This window comes from Corapipo altera, unplaced genomic scaffold (genome assembly GCF_003945725.1).
Source record: "Corapipo altera isolate COAL_440 unplaced genomic scaffold, ASM394572v1 107b, whole genome shotgun sequence".
Taxonomy (NCBI): Eukaryota; Metazoa; Chordata; class Aves; order Passeriformes; family Pipridae; genus Corapipo; species Corapipo altera.
This window is the reverse complement of record NW_020884951.1, coordinates 2,726,652-2,746,621: the sequence shown is the minus strand read 5'-3', so window position 1 is coordinate 2,746,621 and position 19,970 is coordinate 2,726,652. Positions and strand designations below refer to the sequence as shown.

Sequence of the window (19,970 nt, the reverse complement as noted above, 5' to 3'; positions counted from 1 at the left end):
GACACTTTATCTTCTACAGCAAATTTCTTTTCTGGTAGAAAGCTAGTAATTTCTCAGATTCTGCAAGATGTTCGTGTTGTCTTTAGGGATCTCTCCACTTGACTGTTCTTCTAAAGTACATACATTGGAGACAGTCTTTCTTGCTGTGCTCAGACAAAGATAAGTAGGGTGACATTGCCTGATGTTTTCTGCCTTCAAATGTTAGGGAGTAATATTAACAGCTTGCACAAAATAACAGAACTGTTCAGGTTAGAGAGGCCTTCAAACAATCATCTAGTCCCACTTCCTTGCTCAAGCCAAGTCAGCTAGAGCAGGTTGCCCAGAACTGAATACATGTGGCTTGTCTGTTTCCCATCTCTGTTGGTACTGAATCTTTAGGGGGATCAGACGAAAGCTGCTTGTCCAGCTTTGAGTCTCTGGCTTGTGTAACCTGTTGCTATCTGTTTCCCCTTCTCCTAAGGCTCTCTCCTCAGAGCTGGCAAATGCTCGGGATGAAACCAAGAAGACGGCAAATGACATGATCCATGCTGAGAACATGCGTCTGGGCCGAGACAAGTACAAGACCCTCCGTCAGATTCGTCAGGGTAACACCAAGCAGCGCATTGATGAGTTCGAGTCCATGTAAACTCTCCCCTGCACCTGCTGCCCTGCACTCTCTTCTCCTCTCTTTCCCATCCTCTCCCATCATTCGCTCATAATTGTGCTGTGCTGGAACCACTACAGAAGAGTGACCATGGTCTTATTTATCAAGTTTTGGGCAAATGGTAGAGTTAAGCAACAGAAGAAAGAATAGTATTTACATCTTCCTGGGGTGGCTTGGGAAAGCAAACATGTGTTGGAGCTAATCTGAAATTGTTTGGCTTGGGGTAGTCTCACTGTGTTGGGTTTGGTGTTGCTCACTGAGGTGGCTGTGTTGCTGCCCTCTCCCCTGGTGAGGGGAGGCCAGCAGATGCTTGTGCTGCATTACGTACAGTCAAGAGCTGATAGTCTGACACTGCCTTCCTACTAACCTGCACAAACTTCAGGATTAATCTTAGTAGCCAGGATCTGAATTTCTGACTTAATACAGGGTCTGAATCATGTGGTTGAGAAGGGGAGACTGGAGGTTAGGAAGAATGGTTGTAGGTAAAATATGGACTTTCTTTCTAAAAGACCAAAGCTTTTGTCCTACAAATATAAGCAGACCAAACAGATTCTGTGGTGTTCCTGCTGGTATTACCTTTTGTTGCTTAATGATGGAATTTTGAATTTCCTAATTATGAGGAGACCTTTGGAATATTTCCACTGATGCAGTGTGGTTTGGAGCCTCAAATTTGCTGCTTTTTGTCTCTGGTAAATGGCTTTGTTCACCATCATTTGTCTGACTTGAATGTAACCAGTGAGGCAGAGATAGCTGAAGTGCATAACCTTCCTTTTTGGTTTTGCCAATGAAAACCTGAAGTGGGAGGTAGAAATGTAAAAGACTAAAAATTCCTGTGGCAGTATTTTCCCTTGCTGAACCATTACTTTTCTAGTTATGTGAACATGATTTCAGGGTTTTCCATAAGAGGCCTTTTTAGCACATAGTCATTGGTGCCTTATGACTGTGTATAGATCTACTGTAGCTCAGATGTCTTTAGTTTAAACTAGATGCAATCATAAAAAGTGATCAGCAACTGGGGACCAAAAACTACTCTCTTATGTGGGTCATGTACAGGACTGCATCTGTCTTCCTGGCTTCAAGCAGCATTTGAGGGGAGAGGATCCTGAGACACTTGCCGAATTGCTGCCTTAATCCTCACTAGCATTCTGCCAGATCTGTGGCTCAAGTGCTTCTCCTTCCCCAGAAGGATGCTTTGCCCTTCTGTAGCTTTGAGAACAGAGGGCTCTGTCTCTTAGAAATGGGGCACAAGTGGTTGTGAGACTGGTCCTGAGAGCCACTTGTGCCAGTTATTATCATAACTATCATGTCTGTCATCCAAGCTGTCCATCCTGTAGCTATCCAGAATCCTCCCTATTATTTATGGGGACGAAATAGCCATGTGTGCTCAGTGCTGAATTGGATTTTTGCCTTGATCCTTGCTAAAAGCAACTGTTAACCTTCAGGAGAGGCCTCTAAAAATGGATTCCACCTAAAGCGAAGTCCTCCTTTGCTTTGCCTTGTTTGGATTAGCCTGTCCCTATAGGAAGTCACCAGGTTAGCCTGTGATTTATTTTCTTGCCTAGCATGATCCCAAATCTTGTGACTTGCTCAGTTTTGTGGATTCTCCCTTTTTATGATGTCACTGCTAATGGTGACAGAAGGGAAACATCTGAAAGCTGAAACATTTTCAGCTCTCTGTTGTATGGGAAAGGGTAAAGGGGGACTGTGCCAAAAAAGAAATGTTCGTGATAGTGTTAACAAACTGCAGTATTTACCCAGGAATTCCTTGGGTTGCTGGAAACAACCTCACCAGTGCTGTATTTTATTTTTTGGAAGCAATGCAAGTCTGTGTGGAGATCCATACAAACACCAACTAACCTCTATTGGAAGCAACACGCTAAGCTATGCTCCTAAACATCCAGATGTGTCATGTGGGAGCTCCCTGCTCTCCCCTGGACACAGCATGCTTTTGGGGGGGCACATGGCATAGCAAGCTTTTTGTTGGCTGAGAACACATCCCTCAGTACTTTGAAAGTCCCAAATGAACAATTGCAGTTAAATTGTCAGACCTGATTGGTGTATTTCTGTTCTGAAGGTGATTGGCACTCACTCTGCGTGAGTCTCATTACTGGGGAACGGACAATTTTTACACTTCTGTTTTGGTGCTTAAAAGCTGGTTCTCAGCACTTCTGCTCTGTCCACAGTGACTATTGATGCATTTGGGGGAGAAAAGCCTTTATTACATTTTAACAATTTCCTAACAAGCTGATGTATGGTGCCTGGAATATGTGTTCAAATAATAAACCAGTAAACCTTTTCTGCTTTGATGGGTCACACAACACTGCTGAGCTCATGTATTATGATGTTGGCTTGACTTCTGTTAATAGGGTTTTTTAAACGTTCTAATTCCACACGGTCCAATATAGGAATAGAACGGCTTGTGCCAGTGACTCCACCTAACTCTGTAGTTGTTTCAGCCCTGCCTTCTTCTTAACCAGTATTATATTCCAGTGGTATCTAATGATATTTGATTTTAATACTTCTAGCTATGCACAATTAGAAAATATTAGTCAAGGGATGGAGGATATGTTTATGGTCCTCCTTCCCGTGGAAATGTATACTGTATTGTAAAGAAATGATATTTTGCAAGAAAACTAATGTAAGAAGCTTTCAGTATTACAGTGAGATTTGTAGACACATTTTTTATTTGTTAGAATACAGTGAATAGTTCTTCCTCTCCATGTTCCAGTTTAATTGGATATCTACTCCTTTTGGGGGGAGGGAGGGAAGTACTTTATCAAATGTTTGCCTGGCTTGTTTTTCTTGTTTTATTTTTTGTTGCTGTAAATTATGTTGGAAGTTTTTGACCAATTTATTTCTGGATTATAATAAAACATCAATTCCTTAAGGTTGTGGAGTAATTCATGAGTCTATGTGCTTTTCTGCAGAGAGAACCTTGATATTAAGGCATTTTTTTTCCTGTTTGGAGGAGTTGTTAAAATCTATACCTTGTTCTTCCTGAAGTGCCAATAAAGTTCAGAGAAATTCAGCAGATTGTGTCTGACTGGTTACTGAAGGCTTGTTTTGAGCCTAGTGCTGTGTCTCCCAGCTGAGCAGGTCTACCCTGTGGTGCTCGGAGATCAGCCCGGTAGCTCCCTCACAAATAAGGAGCTTTTACGTGCACCCTGAAAAGCAACTGCTTGAATAACAGCTCTTTCACCCCCCAGTCCCTCCAAGCAGTCTGACTGGAGCCAGTACTGGAGTTCACATTTCTTTATGGAGACACTGAGTATAAATGTTCAACGTCCAAATGGATGGGTTGGATGGAGGGGGAAGAGCTGCTGTTGGTGAGTGCCCACTGTGCCAAATGTGCATCCACCACCAGGTCAGTGTGGAGAGGGTGGCTGGGCCTTGGTGCTGGTGCTTGCTCTAACACTGCGAGGTCTGTCCTGCCATCACCCCGGACTGGGCATTTCAGCACACTTTGCTTTGCAGCTGCCTTGCCATGGCTGTCCCTCCCTGTGTTCCCACTGTCTCGGGGCGGGCTCTCACAATGGCAGAGCAAGGCTGCTGCCACCATTCTGCTGATGACCTGTGTGGGCTTTATTTGCAGCTGCTTTCTTCGTGATTGTGAAGAGCAGCTTCGCAGAACCTCTGCCTCACGGTTGCTGTACCGCAGGATAAGGTGGAGATTTCATTGGAACGTGTTAATGCTCAGAGATCTGGTGCTGGGGGAGAAATCTGAACTTGTCTGTAAACAAAACATGAAGTGTAGAGCCATAGAGGCTTCTGTGATCCCCACCAGGCATGGCTTGGATCCAATTTTGATAGGTGAGAGGGGTTTTTTGTTCCTTCCAGGATTCAGAAAACCTGAACACTGGAGGAATTGTGTGTCTTCTTCAATGCTACTGCAGCCTTCAGGTGAGGGTTGCACTAGTCTGTAAAGGTTAATCTCACAAATGGGGTTAATGCTGTTTCTCTTACCCTTGCTTCTCAATGGACAGTACCTTAGAGAACTTAAGAGGCTTAGTAATTCTCCCTTTAGGTATATCTGTATTCAGTTTGTCTTTGAAGAAATTGAAGTGCAAAGCATTAAAGGCTGAAGGCTGCTTCTCTACAGGACCATGTTCTTAAAAAAAATCCAAACCACCCTATTCTTCTAGTCTGCTGTAAGGCATTTTGTAGTTTAGAAAACAGAAGTTTGTATTTAACCTTTAGTTTGTGTGGACAGCTTCTGTTGGATTTGCTGGTCTTCTGATATATTTCAGATGCAGTTTAGGCTATACCTACATATGTTGGTGGCCAGCTGCTTTTGTCTGTAGGACAGGGGCAGACTAGACCATGAAAGGCTCTCAGAAGAGCAGGAGACCAGAAACACTTTTTGCAGGCTGTGCAGTGTTGCTTTATTAAACAGTGCGATTTACTAACAACTCTAAAGAAAAGCCAAAGTGTAAAATTTTTATTGAGATCAATCTGTTTGGTGGTCTAATCCATTTGGCCTAAGATGCACTGACTCTGAGTAGGACACAGTGACTGTAGAAATTAGACTGATTGTTTCTTCCTTCTCTTGTTTGCTCTTTCTAAGGCAGGGAATTGCAAGGGTGTGGTCTCCAAATTCTGATTTATTTTGATGCAGACAAGTCCTGCAGGGACTTCTCCAGGTAGATGAGAAACTTATTGGTTGTTTGTTCAGGCTAACATGTTTGGAGGGAAGCACGAGCATTTTTCCAACATCCAAAGCTTGATAATGCAATGTACAGGGTAAGGTATGATAATTGTAGTCAGTTGTATGGCAGCTGCTTGAACACCTACAAAGACTGACTGTCTCCAATGAGAAAGTGTAGAACACCTGAGGTATGACTTTTTTACCCTGTACAATCAATGTGACTGTTCTGTTCTGTGCCAGCTTTGCAGCTATACATAACTCAATCTTGGCCATACAGTCTAAATATTTTATACCAGGGTATAATCAGAGCATGTGACAACTGGCAGAGAGCAGTGTAATTATTCTGCCACTGATGTCAACCTCTAACTGCTGCGTAGCCGTAGGCAAGTTGATGCCACATGTGATGTTAAACTATTTTTCTGCAAGTGAGACATTATCTGTAAGAAAAATGCCCATCTCTAGAAATATTCTACTTCAGGTTGGATGAGGCCTTGAGCAACCTGATCTAGTGAGTGGCATCCCTGCCTGTCACCAGGGGATTGGAACCAGATGATCTTTAAGGTTACTTCCAACCCAAGGCATTCCATGAAAAAGTATCTGGCCCTCAATGCATGAAATGTTAGGCTGAGGGTGGCTTTTGTCTTGCAGGTTTGCAGCTCAAAGTGCAGTTTGTAGAAAAGGGAGCAACCATGTCTGAACAATGACTAAATGAACATGTAGTGCCAGATGATGGTCTCTGAACATTACCAGTAATATTAAGATGGAGTTTTTCAGGATAGATGGCAGGATGGGTATAGCAAAAAGTGGAGGGAAGAATGAGGAGGAGACATTAAAGAAAGAATAGTGCTGAAATTGCAAAAAGCAATACTGATGCTCCTGGAAGGGGCTGTACCTCCCTCTTCTGGTCAGAATGCACTTGCTCTGAGCAGGTGTTAATACACAGCTTTTGGGTGAGCAGAGCTAGCTGAAAAATTACGAGTACTCATGATTGCTTTTCCCTGTGGTTGTGCATTATCCTTTAAAGAAATGCAAGCTGAGGTTGATCTTGAGTCACCAAGACTGACTGAACGGGGTGTGAAATACACTGCTCTTGAGCTGGGAGGTTATGGTGAAGGCTGTCTGTACCCCACGTACAGCAGTACTGCACTCCCATCCATCTTTGAAGCATCCTTGACTGGATGCTTGAAGGAGAAGCATCTGCAAGTGAAGGTCTTGGCTGGGGCACTGTAACTTCTTAGTGGCCTTCACCCAGCCAGGCAGCAGCTACGTTGCTGGAGGTGGCTGCTGTCTAGAAGCCCTGTTGTGAATTCGTTGTGCTTCCTTGTTGCAGTGTTAGCCCATCTCTAATTACAACTCTGCCCTCCTGCTTCCAGTGGTAAAAATCTGACCCTTGGTCCTCCTTTTGTTTGTGTCATTGTCAGGAAGGTTGCTGAACATTTAGAGAAAGGTAAGAACAGGAAAACAGTAGATTTATTTGACAGATCTTGTTTGAGAGATCTACAAATTGACCCACATTTACAGTCTTCTCCTCCAGCCTCTGAGGCAGTATCTGCAACCTGAGCCCACTGAGCACTTTGTCCCGGGCCTACACTCAGTGCATTGCTTTTGAGGCAGCAGCAGCAGCACTGTGTCCCTGGGCTTGTAGGCTTGAAGACAGTCAAATCAACACAAATTGTCCTGTTTGCTTTTATTAGGAACTTGCTCTGGAACAGGAAAGGTGGTTGATGGGCTTTTATAGTGACAATGGGGAAGGCGAGTTTTAGTTTTGTTCAGTGCTTTAGTTCTGTGTGAGCAAGCAGCCTGTATCTGCTTCCCTACAGGAGTATTTGTGAGGCAGTGGGTTTGTTAGGAGGGGAGGCTGTTCTTGCTTTTCAAGTTAATGAAGACTGCCTTCTGGAAACCTTCATTATTCCTGGGTCTGCATGCCTGCAGCTCTACTTGCAGTCCCTGAGACTTCACCCATGGGAACAGCATGGGCTTGCCTCTATCTGCAGCTGAATAGCATGGGCAGTGACTGAGCCAAGGCAGCTCTGCTTGCCGGCAAGGAACTCTGAGTGGTCAGAGGAGGTATGTCAGAAGTCCAAGTGTGCTTCTGGCTGTGGAGGGCTGGAGAGATGTTATGTAACTTCTGGTTGGACCAGGGCACTGCTGATTTCAGTGTCTACTACTTGTGCAGAAATTGGGGATGAGATGGAGTTAATGACAGCTCAGATGTGTTTTGGACATTTGCATGAGAGTCCCTAGACTGGGGGGAGGGTTGCCAAATTATTTGGTGTGCGGTACAGAAAATATTGGACAGTATTTCAAACTAGAAAACCACTTCCCTCTCAGCATGTGCCAAAACATGTCTGTATGTGTAGGCACAGCCACTGCGCTGACAGAGCATGGCCTGGTGGCAAGAAACTGGGGAGGGAGGAAATGTGCCCATGTGCAGTTCTGGGAACTTAGCTTCTGCCAAACCTCACATGAAACAGAGCTAAAGATTCTCTTCGGCTGTGTCTGGCCTGCTCATAAAGTATGTGCTGACCTGTTAAGCAACATTTTGAGAAGTTTTTTCAAAGCACTGGATTTTTTGCTTAGCTGATTTTGTTGGTTGTTGTTTGGTTTGGGTTGTTTTTTGTTGGTGGGTTTGGTTTTTGTGGGAGGGGTGGTTATTTGCAAAGCTTTCTATTTTTGTGTCCTGGGCTAAATGAACACTGGTTTACTCTGGAAAGGCTGCATTTACTTCTAGGCTTGCTGCCAGATAGAATGGAGGGAAAAGGAGATCTTGCTTCTGCCCTTTCTCAGCATTTCAAAGACCTTAGGACACGCTATCCAAAATCTGTAAGGGCCTGATTGTCTCCTGCCCCAGTGGGATTGTTCTTGCTTTCACCAGGCGACAGTAGTCCCCTTTGCTGCACCTCATCTCCCTTCTCAAACGTGACTTCCCTCTCTTCCATCAGGTGACATTGACCTGTCACTTGCTGTGCTCTGAGTTCCTGGCAAGGAGAGAGGTCAGTGCCAGGCAAACACACAGATGTCCTTGTTGTGGAAACTGCTGCGCATATATCCAGTGTATCTCTCAATTCAAGGTTTGCTGGAGAGATAAGATGCTTTGTGGTTTGCTTGTATATGCTCTGGCCCTTTTCCTTGCATCTCTCTTGGCAAACCTTGCTTCCCTTCAATGGAAATGACTGAGAGACAGAGCTGGGCTGCCTGCTGCATCTCTGTAGTGCCTGAAAAACAAAGGCAGAACTGGTCAGTCTCTCAGCTGCAGAGGCTGCACAGAGTGGTTCCAAATTCAGGGGTGAGATGCAGCCCAAGAATTTGGGTTTGAAGGCTGAAGTTCTCAGGGCAGCTTGTAGGAGATAGCAAATCACTTGGAAAAGCTGACCTGAAAGTGAGGGGCCACCAAGCAGGGCCACTGGCCAGAGCTGCATTCAGCTGAACAAACCACGGGCCTCCCTGCCTGCTCTCCTCTGTGATACAAGCAAGGGTGGGGAGGGAAGCTTTCAAAGGACATTCTGTGAGTGATTTGAAATGAGGAATTTTTACATTAACTGCTTTTGAGGGGTGAAATTACAGAGAAGTCCCAGTGATTCTGGGCATGGCTGGGCCATCTGATGTGCACCCGTGCCTGCTGCTTGGCATCCCTGCTTTGGCATTATGCCATTGCCCTGCTACTCTCAGGAATGTGCCGTGGTGACCTCTCAGTAGATGGCAGCTCTCACTGACTGGGATTGGGGGTAGAATTTACTTTGGATTAAAGTCCTAGTGATACTCAGTGGTTCATCCCACCCTCCTTGCACTCAGAGCTGCTGACCTGAACAAAACCTGAGGGGCAAATCCTGCAGCAGGAAAAAAGGAAAAGCATTTGTAGTATGAGCTGGGACTGGCATGAGGGTGCTGTGAGGCTGTGAGTGCCTGTGGCCAAGCTTATCACATATTGAGCTGGGAAGTGTCACCCAGGTTCAGCAAAAGAAGTGAGGCTTTGGTCAGTGATGCCCTGCAAATACAACTCCACATTTTCTCAGCTTATGTCCCTCCATAGCAGAGCCTCACTTGTTCCTCCTGTGTGTATCATGTTGTGGGAGCACAACTGCCCAGCCCACCCTCAGTAAACAGTGGGAGGTGGAAAGAAATAATTCTGTATGCTGCTCTACCAGGTGCAAAATGACAGGTGATTTTAGAAATGTGATTTCCTCCAAAGAATGTTTTTGGGGTATTTTTAGTCCTTTATGCATTACCCATGGATTTCTCCACTGGGGCTGAGGGGTGTGTTTGAATGCTTGAAACTTGCCTTTGAGACTACTGGACTGAAGAATGGATTTCCTACCCAACTTATAGAAAATTATAGAAAATACTTGCATTCCTTAATGTCTTTAATGTTTGGGGTTTTTTTCAGAAAGCTTAAGCATCCCCTTCCAACCTGAAAGCTTTGGGTGAAAAATTTTCATTTCAGGGTGAAACTCCAAAACTTTCCACTTATCTTCAGAACTATGAATCCACTGTGTGTGTATGTGTGTTGAGGGAGACATTTTCTATCCAGTTCTCATGCTGTAGTTTATTTCCCCTGTAGAGATTGATTAGAGAGTCCAGTATTTAAGGTTTTTGCTTATACTGGCTACTAATGTGTTACTGCATTAAAAAAACTTGATTAAAGCAGATAGCCTACCAAACGGTGAGCTGTTAATTTGGTATTAGGGACAATTCAGGCTCTTGAAATAAGAGCTGTTCCCAAACTCCACAGAAGTTGTCTGGTGCTGCAGTTTGGGTCCTCTTGAGCAAATTGATTTACCTTGGAGAGGAGGGTAAGACTATACCAGTGATGGTGTTTCTGGGAATAAATTAGTTTTCTTCTACAGAAGGCTTACTAGCAGAGTGAAATGAATGCTACTTATTTGTGCCATTCTGGTACTTTTCAGTAGAGAGTTTGGCAAATGAGCTAAGTGTGGCGGCTTCTCACCACCATCATGCAAAGTAAGTGAATATTCATTTCAGAGGTAGAAGCCTACAGTATTGGGGAAAGTGATGATGTGGCTGGATGCCATCATGTCAAGAGCAGAATTCATGAGTCTTACTTTCACCCTATTGCTGTAGGAACTGACATGCCCCTCTCCTGCAGGCAGCAACCATCAGCGCTCCTGATGTCCTCTTCCAGCCCTCAGCCTGTAACCCCTTGTATGATTAGACATAACAATGAATATTGCTCCTGAACTGGATTTAGTTCTGGTTCCTAAAACGGAAGTCTAATGCAGAACAAGGTGGTCACTGCTCAGGAACTGGTATGTAGAGGTGATGTTCATATTACTGTGCTTCACCTATGCCCTGATGGGCTGAACTGCAGCAAGATCCTTTAGTCCATCCTTCTTTCCTGCTTCCCCTCCTTCTTCCCTCCCTCCACCCCCAGGGAGGCTGTCCTACTTTTTTCCTTTTTTCTTTCTTTCCTTTTTTCCCCCTCTCAGCTGTACTTATAAGCTTTTAATCTGACTGTCCTTGCAACAAAGGACGGCCCAGGAGACACAGGGAGGGACTCAAAGCAGCATGATAGCTCAAGGCATCCTGGGGCTCGTGCGACCCTTGCGAAGTGGACTGAACGCGAGCAAAATTCGCTTCATTTGCCTCGGTGGGATGACTGAGCAGCATCACAACCCAGCAAAGTGGTGGTCAGAAAGAGGCTTCAGCTCCACACACAGGCTCCAGGATGCCCCTGGGGAATCGAGGTGAGTCAAATGCTGACATACCTTGCTGCGTCCAAAAAGACAGGCGTGCACCCCTGCCTTGCCCTGCAAAAGGGAGAGAGGCCAGCATAGCTGTAACCTGTGGGAGGTGATGGACGAGGCCACCACCTGAGGTGAGCAGATGCTGATGGGAGGAAGGTGGTGCTAGGACCCAGTCCAAGAGGTGTTACTCCCTGCCCCCAGAGCTGTGGGGACCACAGCTAGTGGCCTGGATCCAGCTCGTGGAAGTGACAATGTGGCATAAGAGTCCTTTGGCCCCTCTGGCCCAGACACCAGCCTCTGAGAAGGGAGACAGCGGGCAAGGTGTGTTGGGTAGCCAGGCCATCAGGCTGTTGTGTTCCTGCTGTGGGGAAGCTGGGATGACCACAGGGTTGCTCTGGGAATTGTGAGTTCTGTTGGGTTTCTAGTCCCCTCTGCTGTAGGTGCAGAGCAGGAGGGGGAGGATGTCTGCAGCTCTGTGGGCTGTGATTGAGCTGTTGTGCCTCGCTGGTGCCTGTGCTGGGAGATGGAGAATCTGGCTCAGGTGCTTGGCTGCTAGGGACAACTCTGGGTGCAAGGGCCTCTGCTAGCCCATGGCTCCAGTTTCCTGCCTCGCTCCTGGGACCAGGGACTTGTGCTGGGCTTTGCTAGACTGCTTGCTTGGAATGGGATGCACAGTCTGTCATGAATACTGAGCTTGAGTTGAGCTCTCTGGCAAAAACCCTTCAGAAGCACGTGTTCAGAATTGTCTTTAAATGCAATGCCAGGGTGGAGGGCTCCTGACTGGTCACCTGAAAGGGCAGAGTTGGTTCAGTTGAGAGGCCTGGCTGACACAGCCCCCTGGGAGGCAGCCCTGAGGAGCAGAGGAGTCCAAGAAGGCTGGACGTTCCTCAAGATGGAAATCTTCAAGGTGCAGGAGCCTTCAGCACCCCCTGTGCTGAAGGGCTGAGGAGGGGCTGCAGGCACTTAGCACTCTTCTGTATTTCCACAGCAGGAACTATGGCAGGCTCCCTGCCAGCCTTTCCTCTCTCTGTTCTTTATGGATAGTTCAGAAGGAGATTGCAAAATAAAGGTAATTTATAGATCTCTTAGACCTGTATCATCTGGGTCAGGCTGTAGTCTGCTAGGCATTGAGAAAAAGATCCAACCAACATGCAGAAAATACAATAAACAATTTTGCTATCTGACCGGAGAGAAAAGTCACACTGATAACCCTGCCTGGTGGGATTTATGAAGACTCATTATTAAAGGAATTTCTTTCTATTTTGTTTGTGCCTTATGAAGTTATCTCTGGCAGTACTTGTAGGCATCTTGCTGCTTTGTATGGTCTTGGAAAGTATCTTCTAGGGAAAACATTGATAGGGAGAAGAACCACTTCCTTGAAACCCCTTTACTAGTTTCCTTTGTCACAGACAGTTTGAGATTTTATTTTTTAAAAGGGAATAATCAGTTGTCATGCACTGAACTTGCATTGCTGAGTTTGTCACATCCTGGTAAGATCTCTGCAAAGCTTTGACCATGTGTCCTGTGATGCCATTCTAAAATAATTCAGCCTAAATGAAACAAAACTTAGTCTAATCAGTTTTGATTATATTTTCTTTAATCCTAGATCAAAATTACTTAACAAAATGTGAAAGGAATTTTTTCATAGTTTCAAAACCACCAATAAACAAATTCAAAAGTAAATAAAAAATAAAAGCTGCAGACCTTGTTTCCAGTCTTGGACACCCAGAAGCAGAGGTCCTCCAGAGGAGACTTGAGCCTGGGACTGATTCGAGGGATATGAAGACAATGAGACCAGTGAGTGTGTGGGAGGTGACTAAACCAAACAGTGAAAACGGGGAGTCATTGGGCTGGGTTTATGCCCCCAACAGAGGCACCTATACTGAGAATGCAGACAAACAGCTTAAATATTCCTTTCAGCCAGCAAAGAGAGAGAAGCTGCTTGCAGGTGCTCTGTGTGTTGTGGTCAGGAGCACTTGGCGTCATCCCTACTCTGGAGAAGAGTGAACTGCTGCACCCAGGCTTATCCAGAGTCACACGGGGGTCTGGCTATAGCAGCTGTACTTCCTTGGACCTAAGTGGGCTGTCCCTTGTACCCTGTGTGCTGGCTGCAGCTTGGCTGTCTTGGGGCTCATGTAACTGGCAGGAACAGTCAAAGCAAAGTTGTATCTCAGAGGAACTGCAGGGAACTAGATTTGTGGGAGGCTGGTGCAAAGATTCTCGTGGGACTGATATTGGCTGAAGGTCTAGGTGCCTCAGAGATAACAGGAATTAAGTTTTCTGTCAATAAATGTGTGGGCAGCTTTGGGGATTCTTGGATTCAGCACTCTCTGCAGGCAGTCAGCTTTCATTATCTTGTTGAAGAATCCATTCAGTTGCAGCACTAAGTGAAGTTTTATCACTTTACCATTTCTACTGTGTAACAAATTACTTCACCCATAAATTTAAACCAAGCATTGACCAGAAACCTGCCTATTTGTCATACAAATGGAATAAATCAGTCTGATCCACCAAAATATGAAGAGGGTTGTTTTAGTTTGTTTTATTTTGACATTTGAGAACTATTCTTTAAATTGCTTATTTACAAAGAAATGTCTGCAGGTGTCTTTATGAAGGAGACTGAAATGTCTTAATGATGTTTTCTGGCTTTTTGCTTTGGGAAGCAGGGTGGTCCTGCATGGCTGTGCATGACTGCAACGTGATCTTTCCTTTTTGCAGGTGGGAAACTCTTCCCTCTGCAGCACGGCCCAGTGCCAACTTCACAGCTGTTTGCATAACCAGAGGACCCTGGTTATGTTAGTTAGGCTACACTAACAGCTCAGGCATTTTTTGCAGCTGAAGCTCTCAGAAAAACAGGAAGCTGGCCTCCCGGGATGAAAGTACAGTGGTTCCTGTGTCCTGATAGCTGAATCAAAGCACAACTACAAACAAAAGAGCAGAGAAAGTGAAAAATACTGTTTCAACTCTTCTTCACTTCCAATTTTTGATGGAATACAGGAATTGACTTTCCAAAGAGATAATTTTTGGAAATTTCTGCTCCTGAAGTCTTGCTGATGAAGTCCCCATTTTAATGTATCCTTATTGACTTAGAGATGAACTGCACTGATTTGTCAGCAGGTAAATAGAATTAGAGCTGGATGGTCATTGTGACTTACATGAAGCGGAGTGAACAAGACCTGTAAAGTTGAAAAAGGAGAACATTTCTTCCCCCTTTCCCATTACATTTTTGCAGGAATTCTTCCTGTCTCCTATCCAGCTGGATACATCCCCTGTACTCCACCTCTGCCTCCTGTGAGTTAAGAAAGAGCAAAGGAAATTGTTTAAAGTTGATCCTTATATATTTGTACTTAACATTAGAAGCAAATCAGCAGAAATCTCCACATTCTTTATTTTCCTTGCCACAGAGCAGAGAGGGGTTGAGCAGGCAGGGTCTTTCCAGCAGCTGGTGTTGCTATCACAGGTACAGTTTGCATTTAACCAATTCCTCCTCCCAGTCTGTGACTTCCCAAGAGGACACCTGCTACTGAGGAGTGTGGGCACTATAGCAATCCCTCAGCTGATGATTCTACTGTAACGTGTGACCTGGGGCTATGACAGTTTGTACTTGGTGTGAATTGCAAACACAGTGTGAAAAATCAGTAGATAATATTAGAAATTCTCACAGCTCCGAGCCATGTTTGCTGTTTGTTTCACTGGTCCCATGGCTTCCAGGAGAAGTGTTACCAAGCTTCATACCTGCACTTGTATTAGAAGAAGCTGGGTGTTGCTTCACTCAATCTTGTGTAAGTGAGAAAAATCAAGGGACTGTGAGCTTGTCCAGTCCTCACTGCAAAGTTTGCTCCAGTTTCAAGGCTTTGTTTTGCCAGAAATGACAGCAGCAAAACCACAGAGCAGTGCTGATACTGCCAGTGCTTTGGAGTTACCAGAGCTGTGGGAGACAGAGGTGGATCTCTACAGGGATCTGGATGAGTGGTGTGTGTTGTCAGCCTGATTGAAGAGTAGAGAGTGGACACAGCTTCCACCACTGGAGGATGCCCTGGGCTTTGGGGTGATGGGCACTTAGGCAGTGCCACACTGAGAGTTACTGGGCAAAAGGCCCCACTACCTCCAAGGTGCTTCCCTCTTTCAGCACAGGAGATGGGACCTTCAGGTAACCCCTTTTTCTAAGTGATCATTTGGGTATGTACACTAAGAAAAAACACTGTTTGCTCATGTGCTTCCCCTGGCAAATATAACACAATCTCAGAATGTACTGCCTTGGTGAGAAATCCCTGACACTACTGCCAGGATGGCAGCCTTCTCTACACTTGTGTGAGAGCCTGGTCTGGAGGAGATGAAGTGGGTGCTGTTTTTCCTCTTATTTATAGATCTCGCAAGCTGTCAAAATAACCACCAATTTCTTCCGAGGGAGGATCACATCAGCTGGGAGGGGGTTACTCAGCCCGGGAGCTCTGTAAGTTGGGGATGGGCATGTCTTGTCACAAGAAGGCTCCCTGTGATGGAGTTCAGGAAAGAAGTGGGCACTTCATTGAAGAAAAAGCAGCAGAAGAGGAACGGTCACGAGTAATCTCCTTTGGAATGGAATGGGGGAAAAAACCATCAATGACAACAGCCCTTCTTGCAGGATTAGTATCTGATCCTGAGCACTTTGCTTGTTATTACATCACTCTATCCAGGATTAGCATCCCGGGCCCAGGACTTGCAAATGCTTTGCCTGCCTAACATGCTCCCTCTGCCAGCCTGCCCAAGCAGAAGCAGCAGATGCAGAGCACCTGTACTTTTTCATGCACAGATAGACATTTATTCTGAGGGATGTTTGATAAAGTGGGAAACATTTGGGGGCAACTCAGACTTGCTTGCCACTGAGGACTGTTAATTTGAATGTTTTCTGAGGTCCATGGTGTAATCCTTTGAGAAAGTGTTGTATGCATGTTTCCCTTCATGTGCCATGGCTCTAGTGCTCAGCCAAAAGACCTCAACTGTGGACATGCAGGAAAGGGTGGACTCCTGATTTTTGCAAACTTGTCTTACAGCTCTGCAGGTCAGGTGACGGTGCATTTTATAAATCGGGATGGAGAGCGACTTACAACCACAGCCAAAGAAGGGCAGAGTTTGCTGGAAGTGGTAGTCAATCAAAACTTGGCCATTGATGGATTTGGTAGGTGTTACAGGAGGATATATGTGTGTACTCTAAGGACCAGTGGGTACTTGAGAATAGTGCAACTGTACATATGCCACTGTTCTGCTGAGACCATAAAGCAAGCTTCCCTTCCCCAAAAGCTGCCTACTGGGTGGCTTACCATGCTGAGATGGCAGTGTGACTTCACAGTCACCACTGGCATTCTAACAGCCTCTGTCAGCATGTTTGACTGGTTAGAGCTGATGTAAAAATCTGAAAACTGATTGTGATCCTCCCAGAGAAGAGGCAGGCTGAAACCTGCATCCATCTTTTGTGTTTTCTGGCATCTCTTTTGACATGTTCCAGATCTGCTAAAGGACCTTTTCTCACACTGTTCCTGAAGATGGTCTCTCTCACGCTCCTCTTTTCCCTGATTTGCTGTCATTACCTTGTTTCTCCACCAGGTGCATGTGAAGGAACATTAGCCTGCTCCACCTGTCACCTCATCTTTGACAAGGACACCTTCCAAAAGCTTGATGCTATCTCAGATGAAGAGCTGGACATGCTGGACTTGGCGTATGGACTCACTGAGACGTAAGCCTCCTTGCTGATTGCAGTAGATCCTCAGACCTCTGAGGCAGGTTCAGCATGTGGCACTTCTTTCCAAGGGGACAGGGCTTGTTCTGTCTTACAGTTGTGCCTCGTGAGCTGCTTTCTCTTGGGGCACAGGAGATCTTTAACAGGAGCTTTAGTGAAAACCCATCCTGGACCAGACATCCCAGTGTGGGTGGGGAATTTCTTCCTTTTCTTTGGGAACAGATAAGCCTCACTTCATGTTTTCTTCTCAGATCACGCCTTGGCTGCCAGGTGTATGTTAAGAAGTCAATGGATGGTCTGACGGTGCGGGTCCCCATGGATGTGTCAGACATCAGGAGACAGCTGGAGGTTGGAAAGCAAAGCAAACAGTAACTGGAAATGACTCCTGCACAGCTCACATCCTCATTTAGGCGTGGCAGGGTACTTTGCTTTTGGTTGACAATATTGCTTTTTGTGGCTGGCTTGCAGTAGACCATTGAGGTTTGATTCAGTATAAAATGCCTGTTTGGCAAATCCCTTACTTAAACAATTTTAATGCTTAATAGGGTCTTTGGTACGTGTTTTAAGTGCTTAAATGTTCTGCCGAATGCAACTGGACTAAAGTGTATGGCTTTGTATTTCCCTGAGTGCGTGTCAGTAAACATCTGTGCTGTATATGACTTGCCCTGTCCTTTGAAATTTAAGAATTCTGCTATTATAAGTAACTGCTCAGAATTTTCCAAGGCTTGGTTCTTTAAAAGTGGAGCAGATTTTTCCCAATATGGGAAGCTTAAGAAGAGATAGCTGTTCACAGGTCAATGTACTGATGGGCTTGATGTTGTAGGTGGCCTGAGTTTGGTCAGCAAGAGCATACTGATAACATTTGCATGCTGACTGTTCCTGAGAGTGGGAACCACTTCCATGAACTTGAGATGTTACAGGTCCCTGAATTGTTCCATTCCGGGATCAGCCACTGTCTCCAAATGTTAATTTTTCCCATTGCTGTACTATCGCATGTGTCAAATAAAATTCTAATAAGGAGGCTTTTAGACCTATGAAATGTGCTTTTCTGGTACCATGAGCCTGGCTGGAATAGAATGAGTTGAATGGAATTTGGTGGGGTGCACTAAGCACAGCATTACCAGATGGTCAACGGTGGTGATTGTCCTGCTCTACTCCTCACTGGTGTGGCCTCACCTTGAGTCCTGTGTGCAGTTTTGGGCACCACAATATAAAAAAGACATTAATCTGTTAGAGAGTGTCCAGGGCAAGGGCCACGAGGATGCTGAAGGGTCTGGAGGGGCCATATGAGGAGCAGCTATGGGCACTTGGTTTGTTCAGCTGGAGGAGATGGAGGTCAGACCTCACTGGGGTCTTCAGCATCCTCCTGCGGGGCAGCAGTGGGGCACGTACCAATCTTTGCTCTCTGTGACCAGTGACAGGATGCGAGGCAAAGGCTGGAGCTGTGTCAGGGGAGGTTTAGGTCGGATATTAGGAAAGGGGTGGTGGGGCACTGACCAGGCTCCCCAGGGCAGTGGTCACGGCCCCAAGGCTGCCAGAGCTCAAGGAGTGTTTGGGCAACGCTCTCAGGCACATGGTGAAATTCTGGGGTGTCCTGTGCGGGGCCAGGAGTTGGACTCGCTGATCTTGATGGGTCCCTCGCAACTCAGGATATTCCGTGATTCCACAGTTCGGTGATTCTCTGGAATGTCGGTGTAACGTGGGGCCCGGGCGGGCGGGGCTGCGGTGGCAGCGCTGGGGCGCCCGGGGGCGCTGGCGGGGCAGGTGCGCTGGGTCCGCCCTCCCCTCCCTCCTCCCCGCCCTGCCCTCCCTCCTCCCCGCCCTGCCCTCTTCTCCCCTCTCTCCTCCCTCCCGCTCGGCCCCGTGCCCGGAGCTGTCTCGAGGAGCTGGAGCCGCGGTTCGTGTCTGAGGGTCTCTGCACCTCTGTGCCTTCTGGCTGCCGACACCAGCCCTGTCCCCTTCGGCGTGGCCCGGGGTCCCTGCTGACGAGTGGTATTCTGTAAATCCGCACAATAGACTTTGACTTCCTCTCCGGTCCTTCATGCAAAAATCGGTGCAAAATTTTATCCATGTAAGAATTTTACTCTTAGCAGAAGGCTACCTGCGGAGCAGATTTCCTGGCATGGGCCAGGGCCAGGCCAATCCTTTCCCAGGGTAGCCCTTTGCTTTGTCATACATCAGAAAACTCCTCTAGCCTGTGTCTGTTTCTAGGAAACCTCTGCTCCTCCAATTTGTCTCAGGTTTACTGTAATAAAGCAAAGAGAATAAAAATGAATTAAATGAAAGCAGTAAACCCACCACCTTCAGTACCACTTCAAGTCTCTCCCCACTCCTGGTGTCCCCTTGCAGCCGAGGTGATCGGGAGCTTTGCAGTCCCACTCCTCCACACCCAGCTCGACGTGAGCTTGAAGCTGGAGCCCAAGCTGCCGCTGGAAGGTGCCAGCTCTCTGCACCTACAGGGCAGGATGGCAAGGGAGGGAGCAGCTGGCTCAGAAGGGTTGAGTGACTTGTGTTTGTTTTCAGAGTGTGGATGACCTTTGAAGAAACAGTTTCTAGAACAAGCTGTTAGCTTTCAATTGCAGGGAGTCAAAGTAGCCCATGCTACTCTTTGGCAGGGCTGTCTGTCCCTCAAAGGTGCCATGAGATAGCAGAGGCCTCTGCACAAAGGAGCTACCTGCAAAGGACATCTTTGGAGACTGGCTTTCCTGCCGGTTGGAATGTCAGAAATAGGATTGAGAAGGTTAAAATAAGCCACAACTGCCCCAGGCACTTCTGTCGTGTTTCTGTCGGCCTGCAGAATAAGAAAACAGATCATACATGCTGAGCAGAAATGAGAAGAGGCTGAACTGCATGAGTCATTTCTCTTCCAGGCAAATGAGCTGGACTTGTATGGCTTTGGTCTATATTGGGAGCAGGCCCTGAAGGCTCCTCACTTCCTGGATGGCAACCATGTGACATGACTTCCCCAGTGACTGTCTCCAACCAGGCAGTGAGTAGGATTTTCAGTATGTGTGAGGCCAACTTGGTCTGAATCTCTCTGTTTGATCTGAAAAAGGGCAGAGAAAGAAGGGAAACCTATTTATGTGTCAGGGCTGTACATTAAGGGAAAATGTGGCTTTTCTGGGGCAGAAAGCCAACCAACTAGTTGTGTATTTGGTATTTCTTGTTATGAGCAAGCTGGGTGCTGTGGAACTTTTTCAAGACTGGTCTCTCAGATTTACATTATTGTCTGGGTCATGAAAAAGGAGTGCTGCAGATTTCCAC

At 46.2% G+C, this 19,970-nt stretch overlaps 2 protein-coding genes across 3 annotated transcripts in view; both read left to right on the top strand.

Moving 5' to 3' along the window:
• Window positions 1–3,671, top strand: part of MSN (moesin) — a 43,365-nt gene extending 39,694 nt beyond the window's left edge. Inside the window, exon 13 of one of the 2 annotated variants that reach the window (XM_027663148.1) lies at window positions 461–3,671. In XM_027663148.1, the coding sequence (XP_027518949.1) occupies window positions 461–625 (165 nt within the window). In that variant the 3' untranslated portion in view covers window positions 626–3,671. The remainder of the gene's footprint in view (window positions 1–460) is intronic. The other variant, XM_027663149.1, reaches the window with a different exon arrangement.
• Window positions 3,672–10,515: 6,844 nt separating this feature from the next.
• LOC113956516 (adrenodoxin-like) lies at window positions 10,516–17,727 on the top strand. Its single transcript, XM_027663196.1, has 5 exons — window positions 10,516–10,531; window positions 10,733–10,990; window positions 16,024–16,148; window positions 16,574–16,703; window positions 16,958–17,727. Exons 2-5 carry the CDS (start codon window positions 10,812–10,814, stop codon window positions 17,076–17,078), a joined length of 555 nt encoding a protein of 184 aa, XP_027518997.1. The 5' UTR covers window positions 10,516–10,531; window positions 10,733–10,811; the 3' UTR covers window positions 17,079–17,727.
• The last annotated feature ends 2,243 nt before the right edge of the window (window positions 17,728–19,970 follow it).

What these genes read in the sequence shown, in the direction of transcription:
- LOC113956516 (XM_027663196.1), top strand. Translation starts at nt 10,812, where the DNA reads ATGATAGCTCAAGGCATCCTGGGGCTCGTGCGACCCTTGCGAAGTGGA. An exon ending in GATGCCCCTGGGGAATCGAG is followed by an intron (nt 10,991 to 16,023) that starts GTGAGTCAAATG and finishes CTTGTCTTACAG; the next exon opens with CTCTGCAGGTCAGGTGACGG. An exon ending in CTTGGCCATTGATGGATTTG is followed by an intron (nt 16,149 to 16,573) that starts GTAGGTGTTACA and finishes TTTCTCCACCAG; the next exon opens with GTGCATGTGAAGGAACATTA.